The following is a 26,896-nucleotide window of genomic DNA, read 5'->3' as shown; positions in this document are numbered from 1 at the left end:
GTATCCAAATAGCATCTATCTACAACATTTAAAACAGCATGATCATTCACTGTTTGCGAGTTTTAGCAAGCAAGAGAAACCACCAAAGATATTTTAGGAATAAATGCCTAGTGCTACAGTGTTAGACCATGAAGAGGACAGCACAGCATCTTTATCTTTCAATCGACACAGTGGCTCCAAGCCATTGCTGCTGTTAATAAGCATTCAAAGGAGAATTGTTCATAACAAGTCTCTTCCTACTGTAAGTCAATGTAACCAAATAAGAGTGACAATCATTTTACTATTTATTTATCTTTATTTATTAAGTTTAGTAGCTTGCAAAAGTGGACCCTAAATTTGTAACACTTAGTCACATTAATGGGACTACATACAGAGGAAGGTTCTAATTAAAGTCTGTTTGCAGAGCAAATTAGTACTCATGAATAAGCATGGCAGAATTTGGCCTTTAATGTACTATTATTCCTTTATTTAAAAAGAACCATAGCAGCGAGTAATTTCAGGGCAGACTCTAATATCCTTTTCCAGAATGAAACTACTCATGGTGTGAGATGTAAGGAAGGATATCAGAATCTGGCCCTTTGCAAAGTTTAAATGGTGGGTAACGTTACCATGTGTGTCTCTTATCTTGCCTTTGCACATCTGCACTTTCTAACTTGCTTCCTCAAATCCTGCTCTAAAGAAAGCTAATTCTAGAAAAGAAAAGCCAAGACCTAGACAACTATCACTTAACTCCATGGAGGTTTTTGGCTTACAAATTTCTTCTGAACCTCACCAGTGAAACAATCTAATTTGCTTGATTTGATTTATTTTTATAGTCTATTCAGAAGCTTTAAAGATTATGTATTGATATTTTGTGCCACATCTAAGACTTAGCACCATTTTTTTGATTTGCGACAAATTCCTAATGTGTGATAGCCTTCAGAAAGCAAATCAGTCACATCTCAATGCCAAGTTGGCACTACCTGGTCATTTTCTGTAAGGCTATAGAGTAGCTCTTCTTTATATGGCTAATTTGATTGGAATCAAACAAAGCCAGAGAAATAGATTTAAATATAGATAGGAAAGGTTAAGTCACAAACCACTTGCATATAATTAACTCCAATTTGTGTCCAAATTAAACATTAATGCACTCTACAAACTGCCAACTCCCCTTAAGACTTAATGGATCTCTAGAGATTGTGATACCTGTTATATTGTTCTGTGTATCGGCACAGAACATACTTAGCTAATTTGGTGGTATTTTGGAAATCATGTAATATTGAGCTGTGTTGGAGTTATTCAGAATGAGTAAAAGACAAAATATGCTAATACTGAAGACAATTTCTTGCAAACCGTGTATTACAGGAATCATCATCTCAGTGATATAATAAGTTCCATTATAAAGAAAACATGGTCACAGATTGCAAGCCCATGATAATAAATTTCCAAGAAAGGGCTGATGAGAGGTACTAGCAAACTCTGTCCATCAATTTAAAGTTAGATAAAAGTAAAAAATATGATTTGAAGAATGTAGAGTCTTGTGCTACCAAAATTGATTTCTTGTTTATTTCATTTTCTTGATTTTGCATCTCTAAAAACATTAAAAGAAAAGCATAGAAGCAATTTCTTAGCCGTACATATGAGATAAAATACAATTTAGAATCTCTTCAGTTTGACAAGAGGATGATTTTCATTCCATCTACTTCTTCTTTATACATGTGATCATTAGGTCTCCTCTTGCAGTGCATATGATGTATTCTCCCTCCTTCTTCTCTCCTAACTTTTGAAAGAGAGTTCAGTTTCTTAGACATAATCTGTTTGCTTTCTGAACATGTAAAATGAATCTTCAGAACAAAATAAAAAACCAGAAAAATCAGCAAAGCATCATTGTGGATGGGTTAAAGAAAGAGTTAATTCAGAATTCTGCCCAAAGCTAAAGTTTCTTGTAGTCTCTGGGCCCATTTAAGGGACAGGACATTGAACTAAATTGGAGTTTAGGGTGTTCTGCACCTCAGAGGATCAGCATTCTCTTTTTAACTCAGTTTGCAATTATTTAAGAGCAGTCAGAGGTGTCCAGTTTAATAGATTTTTACTGTTTCTTATTTCCAAACCTGAGAGGAAGTTGTGGAACCTCAGACAATAAAACCAGCATATTAGTGATTGACTAGGAGCCAGAATGGAGAGTCTGTGCTACAGGAAATGATGATGTTTTCTGTCCTGGAATTCATTTAGAATATTAAGTAAGAGAGTCCTATGCTGTCTGAGATTTCTATAAGGTCTAAAGAATTCTTATATCATAGTGGCAAACCTTGTTTTTCTACTAATGAGGTGTTAAAATTTTAATACCACTTTAAGAATCTTTAATAAAAATGTCTTATTTTATACAGTGAAAGTCAGCCAGGAAAATGCTACCCATAAAAAGGAAGAGTAAAAGTTTTATTTTTAACAACATTTAAGTTACACTCGTAGTTGACCTATAAAAATAGACTGGTTGAAGAAAATGAAAATCATATATGCCAAACCAAACTGTTTTCTACCACTACTGTAGGTAATAATAATTATAATAAATGTATGCCAGATTCCTCTCAAATTAACAATTGCTAAAGGAAAAGATTACTAAGATGGTGTTTTAATACCTATGCTACCAAAGTTATATGCTAATAGCACAATATTGTAAAGTACATGTCACTATTTGACCAAACAAGCAAGCATGCTGGGACCAAAAGTAAGGTATTGTGATGGGGTGATTTTGTGCGTAGACTGACAAGGAAAGGGTTAAATCCTGTTCCCTCCCTTTGGCTAGAGGGAGGACCACAGGTGCCTTTCTCAAGTGCAGGGATTTTCAGGGCCAGCTGAGAGGAATTAATTAATTCACCCCAGCACACTATCAGAGTGAAGTGCTGTAGAGAGCCAGGAGCCAAGTTTGACAGCAGGAGTCAGGGAGGATGGGTTTATTTTCAGGAATAGGGTTAGAGATGAGATTGGAATCTGGAGACGTTTCTTTTTTCTTTTTGGAATTTGGTTGAAGTAAGCCACAGTTAAGAACTTTGCACTTAACTTGGCTGAGGGAAGCCCTACTGAATTTTTTTCCCTTCAGTTGGTCAAGACATTCTTTACATTTACTTCTCAGTGTCACCATGAAGTGCCCCACAGAGGCATTTTATATCCACGAACCCAGGCAGGCTCCTTTCCTTCTCTGGCCCTATCATAGGATTAAAAAGAAGAGTTTCTCTGTAATTTCATTGTTCTGAGTATCTAAGAATATTCCAGGCATCATAAAAATGGATTTTATTCTCACTCTTCCTCAGTCATCTTTAGCTACATTTTACCCCAACATATCTAGCTCCCTTCCCCTTTTTTTCTCTCTCTGCTCTTGTTAGGCTGAATTTAAATACAGCTTCCCCAGTGGCTAAAATGCCATAAAGACAAGGTAATGCGATCACCTTGCATCGTAGATTGGCTGTTTTGTCCTGAACCACAATATTATAACCGTACTTGTACACAATTACAAATGTTTTTGCTCACACAATATGATCACTAGCATGGGTGGTGCAATTATGGACATTTGTTTAGGACTTAATTTAGGACTCAGTTGTATGAGCTAGCTAAGGGGCAAGAGAACACAACATCCGTACATGTGATGTGAGGAATAGCTGGCATCTTGTCATTGTACTCAGGAGTGTGCTGAAAGATATACACCAATCTGTGGTTCTGGAGTTATGGCTTACCAGTGTTTGGCTGTTCTAAAATCAAGGGTCAGGATCCCATTGTGTTAGGCACTTGTACAGCTAGGTAACAAAGAAGAGAATCCTTGACTCAAATAACTTTCTGTCCCAGCCCTTAGTTACACCTGCCCTTGAGAGACACTCTAAACTTCTTCTAGCAGGGTTAAAACGAAAGGAATTCACATGGCAGCATGAGTAAACAGTACTAATTCTGAATATTCAGCCAGGACTTCATCTTCCATGATACACTGTGGTGTGTCTTCTTAGTGAGGGGAGGTAGTACATCATGGGAGTCTTATAGCTTCAGTGCATCATGAGAGATTAAGTCTAGCTTGGTAGCCCAGTCCATAAAGGAGAATTGAGTCATGAGGTAAATGAACTGTAATTCCCATAAGGAACTCAAGCATTACATCCAAATTGAAATATTTTGGGCTTTGGTCAAAACATTTAGATTTTTAACCAAAATCTTTTAGAGTTCAGATTTTCTATGAAAAATCAGGAGTTTCCAAAGAAAGCAAACATTTTTTACAACAAAATAAATGTTTAATAGAAAACCCAATTTTACAAACAGTTTTGATGAAAATTTTTCAACTAGCTCTAGTTCTGTCCTTTGAATTTACTGTGGCTTAGCAGAGGATTCTTGCATTCCTTGTTAGTGTAGTGGGCCAGAGTAAATGTAGTGTGCCAGTGGGATCCTAAAATGATTGTTATCCAGCTGAAAAGGTTATTTTCTTTGTTAAGAAACTTCTGTACTCCACAACATTCACTGGGTTTTTTTCTTCAGAGGTCAAATTTAACCAGAATATTCCTGGAACTTGTTATATTTCCATCAGAAATCTCAAAAGAGATCTTCCACTTGATGTACTGAATAGAGTCCCACTCCCACAAAAACCCAATTTAACTGTAGCAGAAATAAATACATAGAAACTGAACTAAACAAATAATAGTAAGAAAAGAAAACAAGTATCACATGTGCCATTTGACTACTCATGTAAAAATATGCATTCTGAGCATTGCTTAGTTGAAATAGACTATTTTGTCATAACAATTTGCAATTATCAAGCACATTTGAGCCTAAGTATTTAAAAAGTGCAAATTATCTCAAAGGGCTTTAGGTAAATGTCCGTATCTCCATTTTACAGATGGGAAAACTGAAGAATGAAAAATTAAGTGATTTGTCCAAGGACATATAAGTAGCCAGTAGCAGAGCTGGCAACAGAAGTCAAAGGTCCTAACTTCCAGTCTTGTGTGCTAACTGCTAGATATCTTTTCTCCAATTACACAAAGCATAGTTATGCAAAAGTTATAAAATGACAAATCTAAGTTAAATTATCTTGCATAAAACTTCCTCAGACAATCATGTCAGCCTCATGTCTACTTGGCAACGTTTGCAATAATTAATATTGTAAAGTGAGATGTAGTTTCTTGGGTATTGTAATATTTTTAGTACACTATGAAGTTTTACATTCTCACTGCCCAGATTAGTTTTACAGACAATTGTAACACTTACAGACACAACTGGTTCCAGTGGAGAGCTAAAAGGCAGTTGCATATTATTATAAATCCAGAATAAATTATTCAAGAATCCATGGAAAAGATATATAGAAAATTATATGACCTTCAATTTATGCTCCAAAACAATCTGATTAAGGGTCTGATAAAAACCACTATATTTTGAGCAAGACTAAAACCATGGGTCTGACTCTCAGAGTAAATCAGAAATCAGGAGAGTTACGTGGTTGAAAAATCGGTGTGAGAGGAGCATCAGGTTCCCTGTCTTTAACTCATTCTCACTGAATCTGCTTTGCATGAGGCATGTAACACCTTCCTTCTGATGGTCTCAAAGTGCTTTCCAAACATTAATCAATTTATCCCCACAACACTGTGTGAGGCAGACAAACATAGGTGCCAACTCCATGGGTGTGCCAGGGCTGGAGCACCCATGGGGGAACATGGTAGGTGCTGAGCACCCACCGGCAGCCCCCGTATCAGCTCCTCCCCACACCCCCCAGTGCCTCCCATGCACCGGCGACCCCATGGATCAGTGCCTCCCCCTCCCTCCCAATGCCTCCCGCCTGCTGCAATTAGGTGTTTCACGACATTCAGGAGGCTCTGGGGGGCGAAGTGAGGAGGAGACACACTTGGGAGGGGGCGGAACTGGGTGGTAAGAGGTGGGGCAGGTGTGGAGGGGGGTCGGGGAGAGGCAGGGCAGGGGTGGGACCAGGGGTGGAGCTGGGAGTCGAGCACCCCCCAGGAGTTGGGAAAGTCGGCACCTGTGCAGACAAATATTTTTACCCACATTCCCACTGGTTGTGTGAATATCATTGGCACCTAAATTTGGATTTAGGCACCTAGAGAGGAAGTTGGGTGTCTACGTCCCTTTGTGAATATAGCCCTAAGTGACTTGCCCCAGGTCACAAAAAAAGGCTGTGATCGAACCTGAACTAGAGCACTGTTCCTGTGACTCCCAGTCTTGTGTGATTACAGGATCAGGCCCAGGTGTTACATAGGTGCAAAGTATTATTATTTAGTAGTAGTAGTAGTAGTACTCAAAAAAAGACTTCAGTCTTTGGCTCAAAAGGAATTAGAGAGACTATTTTGGCCGAAGAGTCAAATTCTGAAGGGTGTTTGCCTGATGATGAACTCAAGATGTGGAGCTTATTAAAATCCATAGGAGCTTTGCTTATGTAACAACTGAATAGAACATGAATAAGGCCTTCTGTATTTGCCCCTTGTGATGTTGGCCTGCAGAGGCATCCTATCATAGATCAGGGAAGTGGTATTGCCTCTCTGTATTTGGTCATGCTGAAAACACATTTAGATTACTACCCTCCACTTCTAGGCATCTGAATTCCTGAAAGACATTTACAAATTGGGAGAAAGTCAAAGAAAATGAACAAAAAATGAGCTAAAGACAGTGACTTATGAGAAAATCTTATAACTAAGGCCCTACTTGAATTGCAAGATGATGGATTGTGCAAAGTAAGTTAATTAAAATAAAAATTGCGGTGGAAGCCTAATATGGTGGGATCCACAATTTCTGCAATATCGCAAATGAAGTAGGGCCTTGCTTATAACCAAATGCGTCTCAACTTGGCCAAAAATAACTAACAGGAAATGACTGTGATAATCTGGAACAATTATTGGACATGTATAAATACCAAATAAAGATATTTTTAGTGTGATCTAAAGGACTGAGTCTGAGAGTAGTGGGGTCAAAATAAGTAAAGGAAAAATTTAGGCTGAACATCAGTACACATATCCTAACACTGAGGTCTATTCTAACTGTAAAATAGTCTTCCAAAAGAAGTTATCAAAGCCCCAGCACTTGATTTATTTTCAACTAGACAGGAAAAATGTAGTAGGGAACAATGCTACACAAGGCAATTGACTGGAGGACATAACAGGTGCTATCTAGATCTAATTTTTGTATTTCTATGAATTACAGAGTATCAAACATAACTTCAGTTTCAAAGGAAGGGGTTTTGGAGGCACCAGCAAAAGATGGAACTTCATTTCTGACCCATCCAAGTACATATTTGTAGAAGTCTCCCATTGATAGATGAGGAATATCTGTACACACGTTAGCGCTGATTATAGTTACCTGTCTAAATGCATCAATAGGAGGAAAGAAAAGGCCCCTTAGTGAGTCAGCAATTGTACATCAGGGGTCTGAGTTAATGAGAAGGAATTATATTAGCTGACCTGCTGTTATGACAGCACAACTGGAACATGTGTTCAAGGAGCTGGGCTTTGTGATAAGTCAGCTGTGGGTATTTGCATACCTTTGGAAATTATTGAAGGAAGAATAATAGGGATAATTCTTATTAAAATGTTGCCGCTAAGTAGGAGCCATCTATTTATTCACAGGCTAGGTAGGATGTGACAGACTGACAATATCTTCTAATGTTGACAACAAACCTTATGGAACTAAGACAAACTTCACTGAATTAAGTTAAACCTTATTGAACCAGGGTTAATACCTTAGGGGTACATTGTATAATTAAAATTGCGATTGTGTATGTGTTATTGTGGATTTTTATGTATTTCTCTGGGAAGGGTAAACAGAAGAACAGTAGGGGGTGATTGGGCAAATTCACTTAGGTTTTAGCATCTCCAAAGAGGTTGGAAAAGTGCACAATATACTCGTTCAAATTTGATTCTCCAAAGACCATCACAAAGAATGGGGTTTTGGATAAATAGTCTAGTTTTAAACTGGCTCAGTGCCTTCTTCCTGATCTACCAAACAGACAGGACTCCTGGTCCACAGAAGGCCCAGATTCTTAGGGTAAGGTTGCAAGGACTGGATCTACTGAGGTCCCATAAAAATGGGTGCTTGTTCTGATCTGAATCTATAATGAGGCTGTAACCACAAGGACGACCATTGAGTGGGAGGTTGAAAGACTGCTCCTTCCATAATCCCTGTTAGGGTTAACTCTGGTAAACTTATTAGCAAGTGTGTAAAAGGTTCTTTTATTATTTTTAATATATTTTCTCCCTAATGCTTTTTTATCTTGAGAATAATGCAGATTTGCATAAGAAGTGCTGTGTGATTCCTCATCACTGTAGTAGTTGCACCTGTTAAACATCTTTGATGAGAAAGCAAGCAGTTGTCCTTGGGCAACCTGTCTGTGCTGGGAATAACATCGTGAAGTCAGGGAACTGTGCAGCCTGGAAATACCCTGTCAGAAGGGAGAGAGATGTGGATCTCCATGCAGAAAGGAAATGGCTGCACAGCTGGAAGCCTAAGAATGGGTACCCTTGCTGGATCACTCAGGGGAAATACAAGTACAGTGTCCCTGAACTGTGACATAGAGCACAGGCAATGACAAGGCAAACTTCCGCAAACTATACCATCAATATGCTTCAAAACAAATCTGAAGGGGCTCAGGGCCCCTCAAGGGCTGAGTCCACTAACGGGCCATTGCTGGTGATGGTTTTCACCGGAACGCAGAGTGAGACAAGCTATTAACTTTGTATGTGTCACTTAACATCCATCAGATAGATCTAGATTTTGGACATAACTCAGCCTGGGCTAACTTCAAACTAGCAATGTGGAGGAAAAAGGCTCCATATCTCCTAATCTGTCCAGTTTTCTTTGTCATTCATTCATTCAATAAATAAATAAATACTTTAAAAGATATATGCAAAAACATTTTATAAACACAATTTTTGGCAGTCTCTCTATTGCAAAGAATTTTTTTCACAAAACTCTGAGTAAAAACATCTGTAAAAACTAGAGCTACTAAAAACTAGTGAGCAGAGTCAAAAGGGTCAAGTGTTCATTGCCTCCAATAGCTCTTCCAGGCATAGATGCCTGCCACTTTTCATTCCATGAGAATTATACGTTGTTGGCTTTGTATCCAGTGATAATTAGCCATGATCTTGGCAAATTGTCTGTTTTTCTAAAAACGCAGGAAATTATACATTGACTGTAGAAACCCCTAATCACTGAAAACAATTACTAAAATTAGGTGTTTCAAATGACAAGTGGAGTCTGAATTTACTTAAATCAAGAGAAGGAATAAACATACTAGGGTAGATCCTCAGGTGTTGTAAATTGTCATAGGGAAGTAACTGAAGTCAGTTGAGCTATGACAATTTCTACCTGCTGAGGATCTGCTTTTATAGGCAACACCTTTTAATATGTAAGCTGATGATCAGTCTTGTGAGGGCTGCTAAAACACTTACCAGCAAAGCAGTGTTCATAAAAAATCTACACAAGTAGTGATGGATGAACCACAAAAACATTGTTTTGGATAAGCACCTGAAAGTTCATTTGCGTAATGGAAGCTTATCCAGATCACCAGAGTTTAGAAATTTCTCATTTGTGAGATTTCTGGTACTTCCACTTACAAAAGCTGCTGTATTCCAAGAGAGCAGAGGCTCAAAAAAAGGAAGAATAATATGTAAAAAAATCTAATTTTTTTTCAGACTTGGAACTTTGGTTTGAATTTTGGATTTATGTTCAGGAAGGAATGATTGAGTGTGAACCTCTTTTACTCAAACCAGTTCACTTGTCTTTTGTACTGAACCATTGTAGTTAATTTGTCTAAATATAGGAATGTAAGTGCTTTAAAATCAGGGATTGTTGAACAGATAATTAGGGACATTGAATTGGGTTCATACAAATTTAGTATTTGCCCTCAGAAGAAAAAATAAACTCTGGAACCAAAATTTTTGAGGTTAAAAAAATTCACTTATCTTGTTTCATTATTTTTCATACACATCTGGATTCCAACTAGAAATGGAAATGGAAGTTCCAAAATACTATGAGAAAAAAGATGTTTCTGAAGCATTTCCAGACCAAAACCCCATAATATCTATTCTGTCAAGTAAAGATTTATGTGTCAACAACAAATGGGCATGTTATTGACTGTGACCCATAGTCCCTCTAGTACTTGTCTCTTGCTTGGTCCTTTGGCTTTTCCCTTTATGTTCACCCCTATCAGCCTGATGACAACATAGCCTGGGAGAGGATACCTCTGTCCTTACCTCTTGACTTGAGGGGAGTATAGGGTTCCAGGATTTCATGTCCAACCCTATACAAAGGGATGAACAAACATCCAACACCCCAATACTCCTGAATTTTGGGAGATTTGAAATCTGGTTCCAAAATTGTGCCGTTTGGACAAAAAATGAACTAAAGTTTAATGTTATGTTATAGCTCAAAAATCATTTTCTCATTAAGAACATTTACTGGTTTATATTTTATTCATTGTATATCTTGTTAATGATCCTTGTTGTGGCCAAATTTAGCCCTGGTTTAAGTGAGTCAACTCCACTGTGGTTAATAGGCTAACGTACATTAATCATTGTGGTTAATAGGCCTATATTAGAAACTTTTGTAATATCTCTTAAATTTCTATACTGGAAAAAGCTTTAGTGTAGATGCAGTTCACCAGCTTATTTCATTTGGGGAACTTGTATTGGCTTTATCAGGTAAAGCACACTTTTGCTGGTATAAGATACATCAGGGGTCGGCAACCTTTGAGAAGTGGCGTGCCAAGTCTTCATTAATTTAAGGTTTCGCGTGCCAGTCATAAAATTACATTAAGAGGGGCTCCCCCGACAGAGCCCCAGACTGGCAGCGGGCTGAGAGGTGCCGGTGGCCAGGACCCAGGCTGGCAGGGGCTGGTGGCTGGAACCCCAGAGCGGCTCAGCCCGCTGCCGGGCTGGGGTACCGTCTGCCACCCGCATTGCCGGTCCGGGGTCCCGGCTGCCAGCCCCACTCATTCTGTTGCCGGCCTGGATGGACGGAACCCCAGGCCGGCAGCAGGCTGAGTGGGGCTCATGGCTGGGACCCTGGCTGGCAGGGGCCGGCAGACAGAACCCCAGACCGGCAGCGCGGGCGGCAGACGGAACCCCAGACGAGCGGCTCAGCGCGCTGCCAGTCTGGGGTTCCATCCATCGGCCCCTGCCAGCCGAGGTCCCGGCTGCTGGCCCCGCTCAGCCTGCTGCTGTCCTAGGGTTCCATTCATTCAGGCTGGCAGCAGGCTGAGCGGGGCCGGCGGCTGGGACCCTGGCTGGCAGCAGAGTGCCACTAAAAATCAGCTCACATGACACCTTTAGTATGCGTGCCGCACGTTATCGACCCCTGAGATACATGTACATGATAAGGGTTTGCCAATAAAGCTATAACAGCAAACATGTTTTAGTGTAGACCAGGCCAGAGTCTTCTATGGTACTGCATGCTACATGTTGCCATTATATTTAGTGTTTCTGGGACAAATGAAAAATTACAGTATTAGCATGTGAACTTGTCAATGCAAAATATGACAATGTAGAATTCAGCTCTCTGTGTAAAATTCACCATGTACATAGAGCCAGCAGAAGGTCTTTGCATCATTGAAGATCTATTCTGCGTGAATATCACTTTGTTTCCTTAATCAGTGTATCAAAATTTGGACCCTATCCTGCAAGGTGGAGCATCAATGAACTCAGTCAGAGCTGAGGGCCCACAAAACCTCAGAAATTGGACTCTAAAATGAAACTGGATCAGTAATACTAAATTATACTAAATGAAGCCTCATTTGGACATTCATTTTCAAGTTTTACAGAGCTATAATAGATTCATACAGTATAAAGATACTCCCAGAAAAACTGAAGGGCTGAATGCATATAAAGCTGTTGAACCATAAGGGGAGAGTTTCAAATGCACAAATGGCAGTTCCCTACTCCCAGTTATGGCTTGGAAAATCTCCCCCGAATGGGTTAGTATAACTGATTTACTTTCATAGACTTTAATGATGTTGCACTGCTTCTTACTGAACAATATTAACAGTTCCAAAGAACAAATCTAACCAGGTGCCCAAACCTAGAATTGAATCTTGCTCCAAGTGCCATTCAGATTAAAATGAATACTTTTATTTAAAAAAATATATGTATGGGTAATTTTAAAACATTTATCCAATATTTATAACAACATCTATAGATGGACTCGATTAGATTAGATTGAGATACTAATATTTTTTCAGATGGGATTTTATCTTTTGTATTTAGATTGTAAAGTCTTTGGGATAAGGACTCTCTTTTTGTTCTGTTTCTGTATATTGTCTAGCACAATAGGATTCTGGTCCATGACCAGGAGCTGCGAGGTGCTACCACAATGCAAAATGATAATGATCGATCTCACCAAATGTATTATTTTGACACTTTATAATTCCAGTACCTGAGGGACCCAAGAGGAAAAAAAGCTGAGGGGAAAAAAGGAGAAAATGTAGATCTGCTAATTGCGTTCTATTCACCTGGGCTACAGAAGTGGACTAAGAAATTTGGTAAGTATAAAACCTGTTGCAGGATCAGATTTATTAGCACTTAAATTATATTGCTTTTGCACTAAAGTCTAAAATAAGGTGTTTTACCTGCTGGTACAGATTGCTGTGACCTTTTTGGACTCAGCTTGATTGCAGTTCCATTTGTTTTGTAAGCTGTCCTGGTGGATAACAGGTGCTGCCATTCTTTGTCTGGCAAAAGCAAGAAAATATTGCCCTCTAGTGTTGAAAGAAAAATATATGATGTGAAGTCCAGATATTTTTTTCATTTCAAAATATCTCCAAAACCAAAAGTTGTAGGCATTAGCTACATGGTCTGTTTTATGGTCTGTGTACACCCAAAATGAGGATGTAATTCCCCAGAAAGATTATAGTGATTTGATAAACCCCAAGAGTCAGACATGAGCGATTCATCCATGTCACCAAAGTCCCAGAACTCAAAGACAGCCTCATAAAGACAGTTTCCATTGATCTGACTTTATCTTTTTATAAAAAAAAAAATTAATTGGCTCTTTTGAGATTAAAACACCTCGAACCTCAAAGCCAATAAAGCAAGCAATAAAGAAGCATTTATTACTCTTATAATTATCTTGATTATTAGTTGTATTTCTTTAATTAAATTATTAATTATTATTATTATTAGTGTGTATTTCCAGTCAAAAACACTGCACAAGAAGAAATCTTTCTTGCTGCTGTTTGCTAGTGGCTGTGACACAAACTTGAATCAATGCTTGTTCTGCTGCTGGCGCACTATGACAAAGCACGAAAGAATATGAAGAGTGCGGCAGCAAGCCTCTGACTCAAGAATATACTTTAGAGAAAATCTTACTCTGGCAGAGGAATGGACATAATGACCTCCCTTATAGGTGTTTTCTATCTCTAAATTCTGTGAGTCAAATTCTGATGCCCATACTCACACTGACTAGTACATTATTGAACAATTAGACCTTTTTATTCAGAGTTTATCCCCATGACTTTGTTTCTCTCTTTTGCTGAGCCTTTCACCTGAATTTTGACATCAGAAAAGTAGTGTAACAATTGGATGACAGAAGAGGTCTGATATCTGATACCAGTATGGTAGCAGAAGAAAAAATATTTAAAAGAGCATTAATACCCTTCCTTTGTATTATTTATGTTTACTATAAACAATCAGAAAAGGCCCCTTATGATGGCACACCATTATTAGATAAATATACCATTAGAAAGTGCCCATATATTGTATTTATTACATTTCCTTAGGTTTAGATTTAAAAGTCTTCCAAAAATCTCAAATATTTAAGGTCCTATCTTTATTCTGCAGTCTAGTTTTACTAATGAAGATCGGTCAACTAACAGGTCTTCTTTAAAAAGAATGTTAATTCTTAGCACTATAAAATAATCCACTGTTTACAACCTTACATTGTTCCAGTGGGCAAACAGTATAAATAATTCAGAAAGAGAAGATGCTCACTTGTCCTTATTTAAGCCCATAAAACAAAATCATCTATTTTTTCTGATTTTTTTTCACCTTTCCACTTCTGAAAAACCACCCCCAAAGCCCTCCCAACTTCATTGTACTCCTTGACTGACAAACTCAAATGTGATAAGATGTCTGTGGATGGTTCACTATAAAGAATATTTCCTTCATTTTCCAGAATTGTTTTGCATCCGTCCTTCAAGCTGCAACAGTCTTCCTGGTGCAAATGTCTGTATATAAGGTTTCTAAAATGCACTTTAAGCTGTGTAAAGAATTCCCACTGGAAAATGGCATAGTATAGTGGTTTTCAACCTTTTTTCATTTGCAGACCCCTAAAGGGTTTCCAGTGGAGGTGCAGACTCCTTTGGAAATTTTAGACATAGCCTGAGGACCTCCAGGGGTCTGCAGACCACAGCTTGAAAACCACTGGCATAGTATAAACAGTTTTTCACTGTAAGGAATTACAGAAAGCTGGCCAGTGAATCTGGCCCATATGCCTCTCTTACCTCCATCTTCTATTTAATAATAGAAGAGAGACAGATTAAGGCCCTGCATTCATTTTAAGCCCCATATTTACATGCTTGTAACCATTTCAGGAAATTACCCTTTGAGGTGAAATGTAGCAGTATTAAGCTCAACACAGGATTTAATTGTTTAGAAGAGTTTAGTAAAATTTAGTTCAGCTGTTTTAGAATTGTCTAGATGGTAACAATAATTGTAATTACTTAAAAATTATAATGTTTTTGGCACTTTAATAACTCAAGAATAACTTCGTGTAAGCCTGCAGACTTGGATTCATATCCTGCAAATATTTGTACACATGAGTAGATCCCACTGATTGCTTAAGATATAGAAATACATAGAAATTAGAGACAGCGAAAATCTTTTCATTCTTCTAACACATCCCCACTCTAATAACAGGAAGGTTCCATGCTACACATTTTCTAATACTTTGTCTTGACTAGTTTGAAATGTCTCAAAACACTGGAGTTCCACTATCTCCTTTCAGAAGACCATGCCACAATTTGATAAATGTGTCCAAGTTTTTCTTTTTCTTAATTTCATCCCATTATTCTAAATTAGACCTGCTTGCAATTGCAAGAAATCTTTCTAGCAAAGGAGACGTGACTGACTGAACATCATTCAGTGCTGTATTTAGATTTCATTTCATGTCAAAAGCATTTTGGAAAATTATCTTAAATAGATATTTTTAAAAAAAGTTAACTACTAAAAAAGCAGCTGACAGTCAGCTAGTACTGTACAATCAATAAATCTCCTCTTCCTCAGATTGCACATATCAGTTACTAGCTTATTTAATTAACACACTTATTTTTAATTGCTTTATGGATTTTGTTTTTACTTACTCTAATTTCACCCTTTGTTGCAGATAATGTTAAGCATCATCTCCATTGATTTTTTGCAAGTGCTGCATTCAGAGAAGATCTCTTCCAATTTAGATTTCCAGATACTTTGACTTTGAGCTCTAACAACTTTATAACCTCCCCAAAGCCCCTCATAAATGCATTGCAATGGTGACATGAACATTTGGGGCGTGGTACCAGCACCATTTTTTGTCCTCTCTGCTATGGCACTTTAAGAGGATAAAGCCAAAAAAGTTTTTTTCTTTTAAATTGAAAGTATTCCAAAAAATGAATCTTATTGTGAAACTTCGTAGAAGTTTCAGAACACTGGTAATTCTCTTAACCACCTTCTGTTTAGTAAGCATAGTCATTTCCGCCTATTACTTATATACAGGCTACAAGCAGGAGATGACCCTAGTTGAAGCCACTGGAGAAGCAGAATGTGAGGGCCTTAAACTTTTACCATACAGGTCCATGGAGCTGAAGACTGCTAAGCTGATGGATCCATCTAATACTGACCCTATTGTCTTGCTATTTGTGGAGAGCCAATACTCCCAGCTTGGACAAGATATCATAGCCATCCTCGAGTCTAGTCGATTCCAGTACCATATGGTAATTGCACCTGGAAAAGGTGACATTCCTCCTCTTACAGATAGTGGCAAAGGGAAATATATGCTTGTTATATATGAGAATATTTTAAAGTATGTGTCCATGGACTCATGGAATAGAGAGCTTCTGGAAAAATACTGTGTGGAATACAGTGTTAGCATAATTGGTTTTCACAAAGCCAATGAGAACAGCTCACCAAGTATTAAATTAAAAGGATTTCCACTAGACCTTTACAATAATGTAGCCCTCAAAGATTGCTTTGTAAACTCTCAATCTCCTCTACTGCACATTACCAAAGCACCACGGGTTGAGAAAGGCCCACTACCTGGGGAAGACTGGACGGTTTTCCTATTTAATCACTCCACCTACCAACCTGTGCTTTTAACTGAATTACAGACTTCCAGATCCTTCCCACCATCATTGCCTAAGGCTCCACTGTATGCTACAGTGATTCAGGACTTGGGGCTTCATGATGGGATTCAGAGAGTCCTTTTTGGAAACAACTTGACCTTTTGGCTACACAAGTTGATCTTTCTAGATGCTGTCTCTTTCCTGACGGGGAAGAAGCTCACATTGTCCTTGGATAGGTACATTCTTGTCGATATAGATGACATCTTTGTTGGAAAGGAGGGAACACGGATGAACGTCCAGGATGTGAAGGTAAGCCAAGAACTGGGGATGGCGTCTCAAATAAATGGCTCAAATCATAAATACATCTGGAGAGAGATAGAGAAAGAGCAAAGGAGGCCTGGGAGGACTCAGCCTCATAGTAATGCAACCAAGTTACAAGTAAATCCAACAGGTTTGAAAGCACAATCAGAATTTTGTTACATTTTGTATTGTTGGAACTGGTCAAAAGTGGCTGTCCCACACACACAGCTGCACAGCTATGTGTGCTCAAACATACTCTCACACATAAGCATCTCGTGTACTGGTCACTCTGTATGTGGGCTACCCTCTATTAATGTCAGATCTGCTCAACAGTTTATTACTATATTGCCTCTAGTGGCTGAGCCACAACTAACCCTATTAGTGTTACAGTTAACAGAGATTCTTTTAGCCTGAATGTTGCGTCAGTGATTTTGGATTGCTTACCTTGCTAAGAACTGTGAAGTCGCAAATGACAGCAGATTTGTTGTAACTGGCATCCACAATACATGCACATAGATTCATAGATACTAAGGTCAGAAGGGACCATTATGATCTAGTCTGACCTCCTGCACAACGTAGGCCACAGAATTTCACCCACCCACTCCTGCGAAAAACGTACAGCAGAGACTATAACCTGAATTACAGGAAGGTCAGTGTGTGAAAGTACCAAAGAGCTCGGTATGTCCCATTTCATAGAGACTTGTGACATGTATCCTAATTACAGGGTTGCCATGCTGACTAGTGGGACCGAGTACAGCGTAATGTCGAATGAGTAAGTGGGCAGACACCCGGACCCTAGGAACAGGGCGGTCACAATGCTCAGTTTAACATAGAGCTCAATGCCCCTCAAAAGACAGGGGGAGGTGACGTACACTCTAATTACAGGACAGTCATCAAATGCATGTACATAATCATATATAAGGAAATATTTGCATATAGACGGATGCACACAATTTACAGGTATTTATTCTGAACCAGAGTTTTATTGGGTTTAAAAAAAAACAAAACAAGTGGTGTTTGTGTAGTTTGTAAACTTTCCAGAAAAGATGTTTGTTATTTATAACTTCACTTTGTATTAGAAAAACAAAAGAATTTTCAAGCAGTTATGAAATGCTAAAAGGTATAATCTCATTCTGATGTATGAGGCTTAGAAGAACAACTCTCTTTACCATTACTAGCAGTTTCATAATTAAAGCTTCACAAAACAAGATACCTTTACATCTTACACTTGTACATCCGTAGTTATGAGCATATACTGTTTTTTCCCCTTGATCTAGAATGTTCATTGACTGAATTGTTGGTGTTTTGTGTTTGGGTTTTTGGCTTTTTTTAATCAAACTATTGAAGTTTCCAGTACAAAAGCTCTGGATGTTTATCCTGTGAAATTCGAACTCAGGAAGATTCTTAGAAATATCTTTGGGAATTAAAAATGATGAATTGATAGCAGTAGCATTACTCTTAATTAAAGGTTCCTTTGGAATTGTCTAAATGTCCACATATTAAGGAAATTATCATATTAATAGAGGCTATTAGAGACTTTTCAGCCATTGCAAATGTATGTTCCCTATTCCCTACACAGTAGGATTTTTCATGTAAACATTGAAATGCTTCCATAATCAATGAGCATGCACATACACACACACACCAAGCCTTTATCTACAATCTTTTTTATGAAGTCCTAAGTTTATTTCATTATGTTTTAAAATTATTTTTTTCATTGTATGCATTTTCTACATGTCTGTATCCTGGCCAGGGCCAGTAGCAGAACCAGATGAATTGAGATTTCACCAGAAGTTGCTCCTGTGACATTTCCAGGCGAGTTTTGCAGACCCAGAAAGTTCAGATAATTGGAACAGGCAACCATGCTTTTGGATGCTTATCAAAGCTGACACCAAAACCCAATCCAACTCTTATTATCATCAATGGACACTAGAAAGGCCCCTGAACTCCAAACCTTTTGAGATTTGATATTACTACAGCTGAGCAAATAACTGATTTTTTTTCAACAACAATCAGTTTGTTTTAAAATGAAACAGAACCTTTTGGTTTTATCTTACTGAAAAAAAAACAAAGACAATTTATTTCAGATTGAACAAAAGCTTTTGTTCATTTCAATTTTTGGGGGGGGGTGTCATTTTGTTAGATTTTAAGTATGAATTTTAAAATCTTTTTATTTAAAAAATAATTTAACCAAATTTCAAAATTAAATTTCATTTTGAAGGAAAAAGTCAAAATGTTTCAATTCAAGAATGTCAACACAAACCATTTATACTTTCATTTTTTACACTTTTTATTCTTCCCAAACTCGTCACTGAATTTGACTCAAATTCTCAACATTTTGGTTCACTGAATTTACTATTTGACTGAAAAATTTCACCCAGCTGTAACCATTACTAGTTACAAAATGTACTAGTTCAGTAGTGAGATCAGATGGTTTTTAGATGCTTAGTGAGCTGAAATGCACATTAAAATCCAGTGACTAAGGGCTTGTCTACACAGGGAAATTGACTAGAACTATGGAGTAAACTACTATGGAGTAAACTATTCTGCAATAGTTCCCTGTGTGGCTACTCTTATCCTAGATAAAGTGTGACTTTTTTTTCTGATTTAGCTTAATCTACTTCAAAAGTAGATTAAGCTAAAATGGAAAAATAAAGGATTCTTATTGTTGAATAAGAGTGTGCACAAGGAGAGTTATTCCAGAACTCATGGCGATCGGGGGAGGTCCCGGATGACTGGAAAAAGGAAGAAGGAGGATCCTGGGAACTACAGGCCCGTCAGCCTAACCTCAGTCCCTGGAAAAATCATGGAGCAGGTCCTCAAGGAGTCAATTCTGAAGCGCTTAGAGGAGAGGAAAGTGATCAGGAACAGCCAGCATGGATTCACCAAGGGCAAGTCATGCCTCACTAATCCAGTTGCCTTCTATGACAAGATAACTGGCTCTGTGGATGAGGGGAAAGCAGTGGACATGTTGTTCCTTGACTTTAACAAAGCTTTTGACACGGTCTCCCACAGTATTCTTGCCAGTAAGTTAAAGAAGTATGGGCTGGATGAATGGACGATAAGGTGGATAGAAAGCTGGCTAGATTGTCGGGCTCAACAGGCAGTAATCAATGGCTCCATGTCTAGTTGGCAGCCGGTATCAAGTGGAGTGCCCCAGGGGTTGGCCTCGGGCCAGTTTTGTTCAATATCTTCATAAATGATCTGGAGGAGGGTATGGATTGCACCCTCAGCAAGTTTGCCGATGACACTAAACTGGGAGGAGAGGTAGATACGCTGGAGGGTAGGGATAGGATACAGAGGGCCCTAGACAAATTAGAGGATTGGGCCAAAAGAAATCTGATGAGGTTCAACAAGGACAAGTGCAGAGTCCTGCACTTAGGACGGAAGAACCCCATGCATCGCTACAGACTAGGGACCGAATGGCTAGGCAGCAGTTCTGCAGAAAAGGACCTAGGGGTTACAGTGGACGAGAAGCTGGATCTGAGTCAACAGTGTGCCCTTGTTGCCAAGAAGGCCAATGGCATTTTGGGATGTATAAGTAGGGGCATTGCCAGCAGATCGAGGGACGTGATCGTTCCCCTCTATTCGACATTGGTGAGGCCTCATCTGGAGTACTGTGTCCAGTTTTGGGCCTCACACTACAAGAAGGATGTGGAAAAATTGGAAAAAGAGTCCAGCGGAGGGCAACAAAAATGATTAGGGGACTGGAAAGCATGACTTCTGAGGAGAGGCTGAGGGAACTGGGATTGTTTAGTCTGCGGAAGAGAAGAATGAGGGGGTATTTGATAGCTGCTTTCAACTACCTGAAAGGGGGTTCCAAAGAGGATGGATCTAGACTGTTCTCAGTGGTAGCGGATGACAGAATGAGGAGTAATGGTCTCAAGTTGCAGTGGAGGAGGCTTAGGTTGGATATTAGGAAAAACTTTTTCACTAGGAGGGTGGTGAAACACTGGAATGCGTTACCTAGGGAGGTGGTGAAATCTCCTTCCTTAGAAGTTTTTAAGGTCAGGCTTGACAAAGCCCTGGCTGGGATGATTTAGTTGGGGATTGGTCCTGCTTTGAGCAGGGGGTTGGATTAGAGGACCTCCTGAGGTCCCTTCCAACCCTGATATTCTATGATTCTATGAATAGCAATAGCACTTTAAATTCACACCCTGCCTTATTGCAGAATAACTTCCCCATGTAGTCAAGACCTAAACAACTTCTTCTTTTGCCCAGAGAATTAATAATTCCATAGCAGCTCTCCTGACTGTCTTTGGTAAATGACACTTGATTTCTACCTGTAATCTTCCACATCTCAATTTAAAACAGAAGAAAGCTATGTATACTTTAAACTGACAGTGCTGAGTCATCTCTCAGTCCTGACAAATATCACATTGTTTAGAATAGCAGACTTCTTCCATTTATTTCCCACTTTTGATCTGCTATACTTTTGATAAGAGATCTGTATAATGGGGTTCCTCTTCAGGTGCTATCACATGAAAAAAATAAATAGTAGTACAAATAAAATTAAGCCAAATTGGCATTTTACTGTTTAGTAAACCCAAGTGCTCTACACCAGTGATTCTCAAAATAGGACTGCCGCTTGTTCAGGGAAAGCCCCTGGCAGGCCGGGCCTCTTTGTTTACCTGCCCCGTCTGCAGGTTCAGCCAATTGCAGCTCCCACTGGCCGCAGTTTGCTGCTCCAGGCCAATGGGGGCTGCAGGAAGCATCCCTCAGCAAGCACTGCTTCCCGTAGCCCCCATTGGCCTGGAGCGGCAAACTGCAGACAGTGGGAGCTGCAATTGGCCTAACCTGCGGTTGCGGCAGGTAAACAAACTGGCCTGGCCCGCCAGGGGCTTTCCCTGAACAAGCAGCGGCCCTAGTTTGAGAACCACTGCTCTGCACTACATTCATGTCATGCAACAGAAGAGTATGTGCATTATGCTCAGAGACCAAAGTAATGTTTAACTAGGAACATTATGTGAAAACATTTGCAGAATCAAAGACAGCATAATTCATGTAGCCCACGGTTGAAGTGCTTGCAAGGCATTCAGATCTTACCCTGTTCACCAGAGCAGTGTGCTGACAACATTTGAGCAGAATCCAAGCCTTAGACAGGCAGAGGGGTGAAAAAGTTGCTCTAGCATTCCAACATGTTCTGTGTAAAACACTTTACTGCCCCTGCCTTCCTCCCACAAAAGGCTATATTGACACCAAAGTATACATTACTTCTTTTGTGTGCATCCATCAAGAGGAACAGAGATTTGTATTATATCTTGACAAAAACAAGGAGGCTTTATGTACTGTCTTCTAGATACACTTTTTTAAAAAGGAAACATTCTCTTTATGGATTGTATTTGAATAGAAGTTTTCATGAAATACTATGTTCCTCCTGTATCTCTGAAGTGCTATGCAAGGAACAATATAACAATCCACATCTGGCATTGCATTTTCAACACATAGTACAAGGTAATGGGATGTGGGGTTTTTTGCATCACCGTGTAGGGAATCACAACCAAAATAGGTGGGATTCAAAACTCCAGTTGGTGCCTGGCTACCAGGACAGGGTAGATACTAGGCATGATATGCACCCTATGGCCTGGGTTGAAAATTCATGGAAAATCATAGAAAGTATTCATAACAAATAAAAGTCAGAATGGGGCACTTAATCTTCTTTTAATGGGGTTATTTACCCAGGCAAGAAAAGTAGTCCAGTGACTAGAGCAGTGAGCTAAGAATCCAGGAATCTGGATTCTCATTCCCCAGTCTGTCACTGTTGAACAAGTCACGTGAGCCCAGATTTTCAAGAGTAACTTCTAATTTTAGATGCTTCAGTTGTGTGGTGGATAACTATGGACAGTTCTGACTAAATTCTCAGCAGTGGCTCACTGAATTTGGGTGCCTCCATTTTTAGTGCCCAAGTTGAGACATATATGGCCTGATTTTCAGAGGTATTGGGCACCCACACATCCAAATAAAGTCAACTATGGAATTGCAGTTGGTCAGCACCTGAAATCAAGCCCAAGGTTCAGACTCTGCAGAAACTGAATGTATCCCACAATGGGTTCTCAAATACCAGGTGGGCATAATTCAGCAAGCATTTCAGTGATGGATGGATTGATTTTCTTTTCTAAAACATGTAGATGTTGTGATACTTAGGGCTTAATTCTGCCTGTCCTTTGTGTGGATTTTAAGAGTGTTGATGAGCACAGCTCCTTTATTTCAAATGGTTCTAGACCACAAACTGATTCTCCACATGCGGCTCCATGTTCCTGTACAGGGGTGGGGCAGTATTTGGGTGAGATTCTCTTATGAAACATATGCCATAATCTAGCACTACCATCGCAGTCCGTGTTTACATTATATCACACTAACATTCAATTCAGCTTTCCTCTCCAGTCAATGTTTAAAATGTGATACCCTCCAGAATGTGCTATTTCTTCAATTAATATGTTCTTTTTGTTAATTTTGATACAGAAGGAACAGAAAATAAAATGCAAATTTCATATGAAGTACTATCTGTCATTTAATGCTATCATTTTTCTTCTGCACCATAAATTCACTTATCTAATTCCTTACTGTCATAGGGCATACAGAGCCCGTGCTACCCCAGATTAATAGGGAGACTAGCTGCCTCCTCTGATGGGACTGATTGGTGACCCTGCAACAGCTAGGGAGGTGAAATGGCTGCAGATCAGACAGGAAGAGAGGCTGAGGAACCACTGAGAGCACTGTAGGCAGCAGACTGGTAGGCCGACAACCAGGTATTTGGAACTCCAGAAGACAAGGATCACAGAACATGAGTCTGGGAAAGAGCCTACAGGAGAGGTATTGTAGGAAGCAATAAGAGATTGGGAGATACTGGTTCCAGCTCCTAGATGCCTGGAGTAAAGCACAGAGGAATGGGTGGGTCTGGGTTCCTCTACCAACCCGAGCAGAGTGGTTATTAATGCCTGCAGAGCAAAGGGATCTGAACCCCAACAGGCTAGAGACTATTGACCATTCACTAGGGTTACAGGACTCCTGACTCACTAGACTCTGAGAGGGAAGAGACTATTAATGATCCAACTGGAACATTAGAGTCATAGTGAGGAACTACCAGACAGGGGGCTAAATGGTGATTGGCTGAATGAAGGAGAAACAGAGGTATTCTTGCCATAATTCCTGTTCAACCGTGGTGGTGGGGGTAGGGCACCCGAGCACAAAGTTCTCTAACATACGCACAGTGCAGAATGATAACTATAATAAAGGTTGCACAATCATCTCCATTCTTGTCATTATCAGGTTTTTTTAATCTTAGTGGCTGAAACATGCCAGGTTTGTTTTCTGTCTGGCAACAGATGTTAATGAAAAATTGAACCAAAATGATTCAGCCATTTTGAAGAACAGTGCTAAAAATGCCCTCACATTATTTTATAAGATTTTTAACAGCTGTAGTATGTTTGTGGTAGATGGCAAAAACTTGAAATTTGAAAAGTAGGTAATTCCTTGGTCAAACACCCTGCTTTTTGATAGTTTGGTACAAATTAGTCAAGATTTCTCAAAGTTAACGTTGTTGTTTTTTAAAATATACTATGTGAGGGCACATGCAACTTTGTAGAAAACTCTTTCAAAGGTGTGCCAGATTCCAACTGGTTTTGAACATAATTGCACAGGATAGAGATGTTTGTAAGCAGTTCTGTGTTTTTCCTCTATGATTAGCGTATTTGTGCAAGGAAACTACAAACAAACACAGAAGCATTTCTAACTCTACACAGAGCGTATGACTAACATTACTCTAAACAATCCCTTCCTAGATACTTTTTTTCATTTCCCATGTAAATTGTAACTTCAAATTAAAAGTTTGTCACTAAAAATTGGTCTTTTGATGACCATCAGTTTAACATAACAATCACAAGGTATGTAACCCTTTTCTTATTAAATTATTTCCTATGACTCAAATGTTTTTATTCCCCATACACAGTCTTTTTTCAATTAGATACTGACAGGGATGCATTTTTGTTTGTTTAAGGGCAGCATCAGTGAGTGAGAGATTAGAGAATGGGGTTGTTATTGTTTGTGCTTACCACAAAAGAGCTGAAGTCCCTTCCACTGTGGAAGCTGTGCAAGGTCATATCTGGCTAAGCAATTAAACAGAAACTCAGCTGAGCCATGGAAAGCTATTTTCCCAAGCTTCATGGGTATCTATCTTAAGCCTGGAGAGTGTCTGCAAATTAATTTATCTCCTTCCCTCCTCCTAATATATTATCTCTCTGCTTGGTTTTGAAAAGCTAAAGATCCACAAATGCATCAGTTACTAGCAGAATTATAAAGTTCATCTAGCTTTAAATTGCATTGATCCCCAATCATACAACAGCTCCAACCACACTGACATCAGCACTCTAGGGAAAACAATTGGTAATATCTGGCTGTCCTACATTTGTGCTACATGCACTGCATACAAAGGTTGATTTTTCATCTTTAAAACTTTCTCTAACCAAACACAAACAGATTTGCTGTCAATCAGCATTAGCAAATTCTTGGTACCTTTTTGATTGAAGCCATTCAGTATCTTACTATGACCCCTTTTCCCTAAAAAGCTAAAGTGTTCTGTTCTGCATAGTCTAACTGCTGACACAAGGACAAGATTATCCTTGTTCAATCTGAGGTCGTATAAATCGATGGAGCAGTAGTTAGGAGTGTCCTTTGTGCTACTCCTGACTAAATCCAGTCCTTTTTCTTGGATAACTTCATGAGCCTTCTGCATTCTCAACCACTCATGTTCTAAGCATCAACTCACTTTCCTTTCTTTTAAAATAAAAGTTAAAAAAACATGAGTTTTCGACTCCTCTCCAGTTTCTAGAGGACTGATCTTTATCTTTGACCTTTACTGGATTTCTGTTCTTTAAAAATGCTTTGAACTCCTGAAGAGTGCAATTTCTCTCTCATTCTAGTACAGTGATTCTCAAACTAGGGCCGCTGCTTGTTCAGGGAAAGCCCCTGGCGAGCCGGGCCGGTTTGTTTACCTGCCGTGTCCGCAGGTTCAGCCAATCGTGGCTCCCACTGACCACGGTTCGCCGCTCCAGGCCAATGGGGGCTACGGGAAGCGGCACGGGCCGAGGGATGTGCTGGCTGCCCTTCCTGCAGCCCCCATTAGCCTGGAGCCGTGAACCGCAGCCAGTGGGAGCTGCGATCGGCTGAACCTGCGGAAGCGGCAGATAAACAAAGAGGCCCGGCCCGCCAGGGGTTTTCCCTGAACAAGCGGTGGCCCTAGTTTGAGAACCACCGTTCTATTACTGTAATGAGAAGAATTCATGTTGGACTCATAGCTCTTCTGATAATACAGAATTTAATAGTGCTGCTGCATCAGAGGGCTACCTCCTGTGCTTCATAATCTCAGAATAGGTCTTTACATCTCATACCTTCCGTCATCCTTCTGTAAGGACAATTGATTTTAAATATAGTAGGTAAAAATATCTGGGCCAGATCCTCAGCTTTTGCAAACCTGCAGAGAATGCAAGTCTGCTGAAGAGCAAAGAGGATACATAAAACACTGATTTACTTTGCCCAGTCCTCCTGCTGCTCTGTGCAGCTCTTCCTCCCTGTCTACTCAGAGTTTAAAACCCATTTCTGAGCAAAACCATTGAGAAGCTGTTGAAGAGCACTCTCCAACCACATTTCATCTCTGCCAATATCCTGCACCTTTCGCCGTCATGTTTTACATCATGACAGAGGAATGGAGATGGTCACACTGGTGAGTAAACTCCATTTAGCAGTGGATAAAGAGAAAATGACATATTACCAGATGTCTCAGCAAAGTCTGACATGGTAGATCACATGATATAGCTGACTCTCCTTAGAAATTTGCCAGAAATAGTCAAAAATCTGTTACATTGATCCTGGGGGATTATGCTAAGATTATGAGCCTACATCTCAAGAACTCTCCTGTGGTGTTCCTTAGGGCTCTATTCCTTCCCACATATCATTTCATATACCTGGTACAACCACTAGGAGAGATTGTGAGATGTCCTTGACTTAAATTACAGCAATACTTAGACAACATCTGACTGTGCATCTTCTTCACAATAAATGCAAACAGCATATCCCCCAATAGTTCCAGTGCTTGAATGAGATTTGCATCTGCATGAAGGCAGGGTGGCAGATGCTAAATACATGCAAGACACAGGTGATGTTGGAAACAAGAAAGCATTTGGAGGAGCCAACGCCACAACCCCACCTTCAATCAAGTATCCTTATTGTCAAGGTGGAACTCATTCTTGTTCTCCTACCCTGTTTCAAGGTCCCCCTGGGCTCTTCACTTTCCAAAACCAAGCAGCTGGAATCCCAAGTACTCTAGCAAAAGCTGCTAGAAATTCC

General features: G+C 39.5%; 1 protein-coding gene and 1 long non-coding RNA gene across 10 annotated transcripts in view; one reads left to right on the top strand and one right to left on the bottom strand.

Annotated features, from left to right (window-relative positions):
- The window catches only part of NDST4 (N-deacetylase and N-sulfotransferase 4), a 253,236-nt gene that overhangs the window by 68,655 nt on the left and 157,685 nt on the right, over window positions 1-26,896 (top strand). For 4 of the 9 annotated variants that reach the window (XM_037897103.1, XM_037897106.2, XM_037897105.2 and 1 more), the window contains exons 2-3: window positions 12,373-12,481; window positions 15,322-16,564. In XM_037897103.1, the coding sequence (XP_037753031.1) occupies window positions 15,584-16,564 (981 nt within the window). In that variant the 5' untranslated portion in view covers window positions 12,373-12,481; window positions 15,322-15,583. The remainder of the gene's footprint in view (window positions 1-12,372; window positions 12,482-15,321; window positions 16,565-26,896) is intronic. The other 5 variants (XM_043545411.1, XM_043545408.1, XM_043545409.1 and 2 more) reach the window with 2 other exon arrangements.
- Window positions 1,645-26,889, bottom strand: LOC122465484. Its single transcript, XR_006290381.1, has 3 exons — window positions 26,809-26,889; window positions 12,569-12,670; window positions 1,645-1,759 (listed from the first exon to the last, which is right to left on the bottom strand). It is a non-coding gene; the product is annotated as an uncharacterized LOC122465484 (long non-coding RNA).

This window comes from Chelonia mydas, chromosome 4 (genome assembly GCF_015237465.2).
Source record: "Chelonia mydas isolate rCheMyd1 chromosome 4, rCheMyd1.pri.v2, whole genome shotgun sequence".
Classification (NCBI taxonomy): Eukaryota; Metazoa; Chordata; order Testudines; family Cheloniidae; genus Chelonia; species Chelonia mydas.
This window is presented reverse-complemented; position numbering and strand designations above follow the sequence as displayed.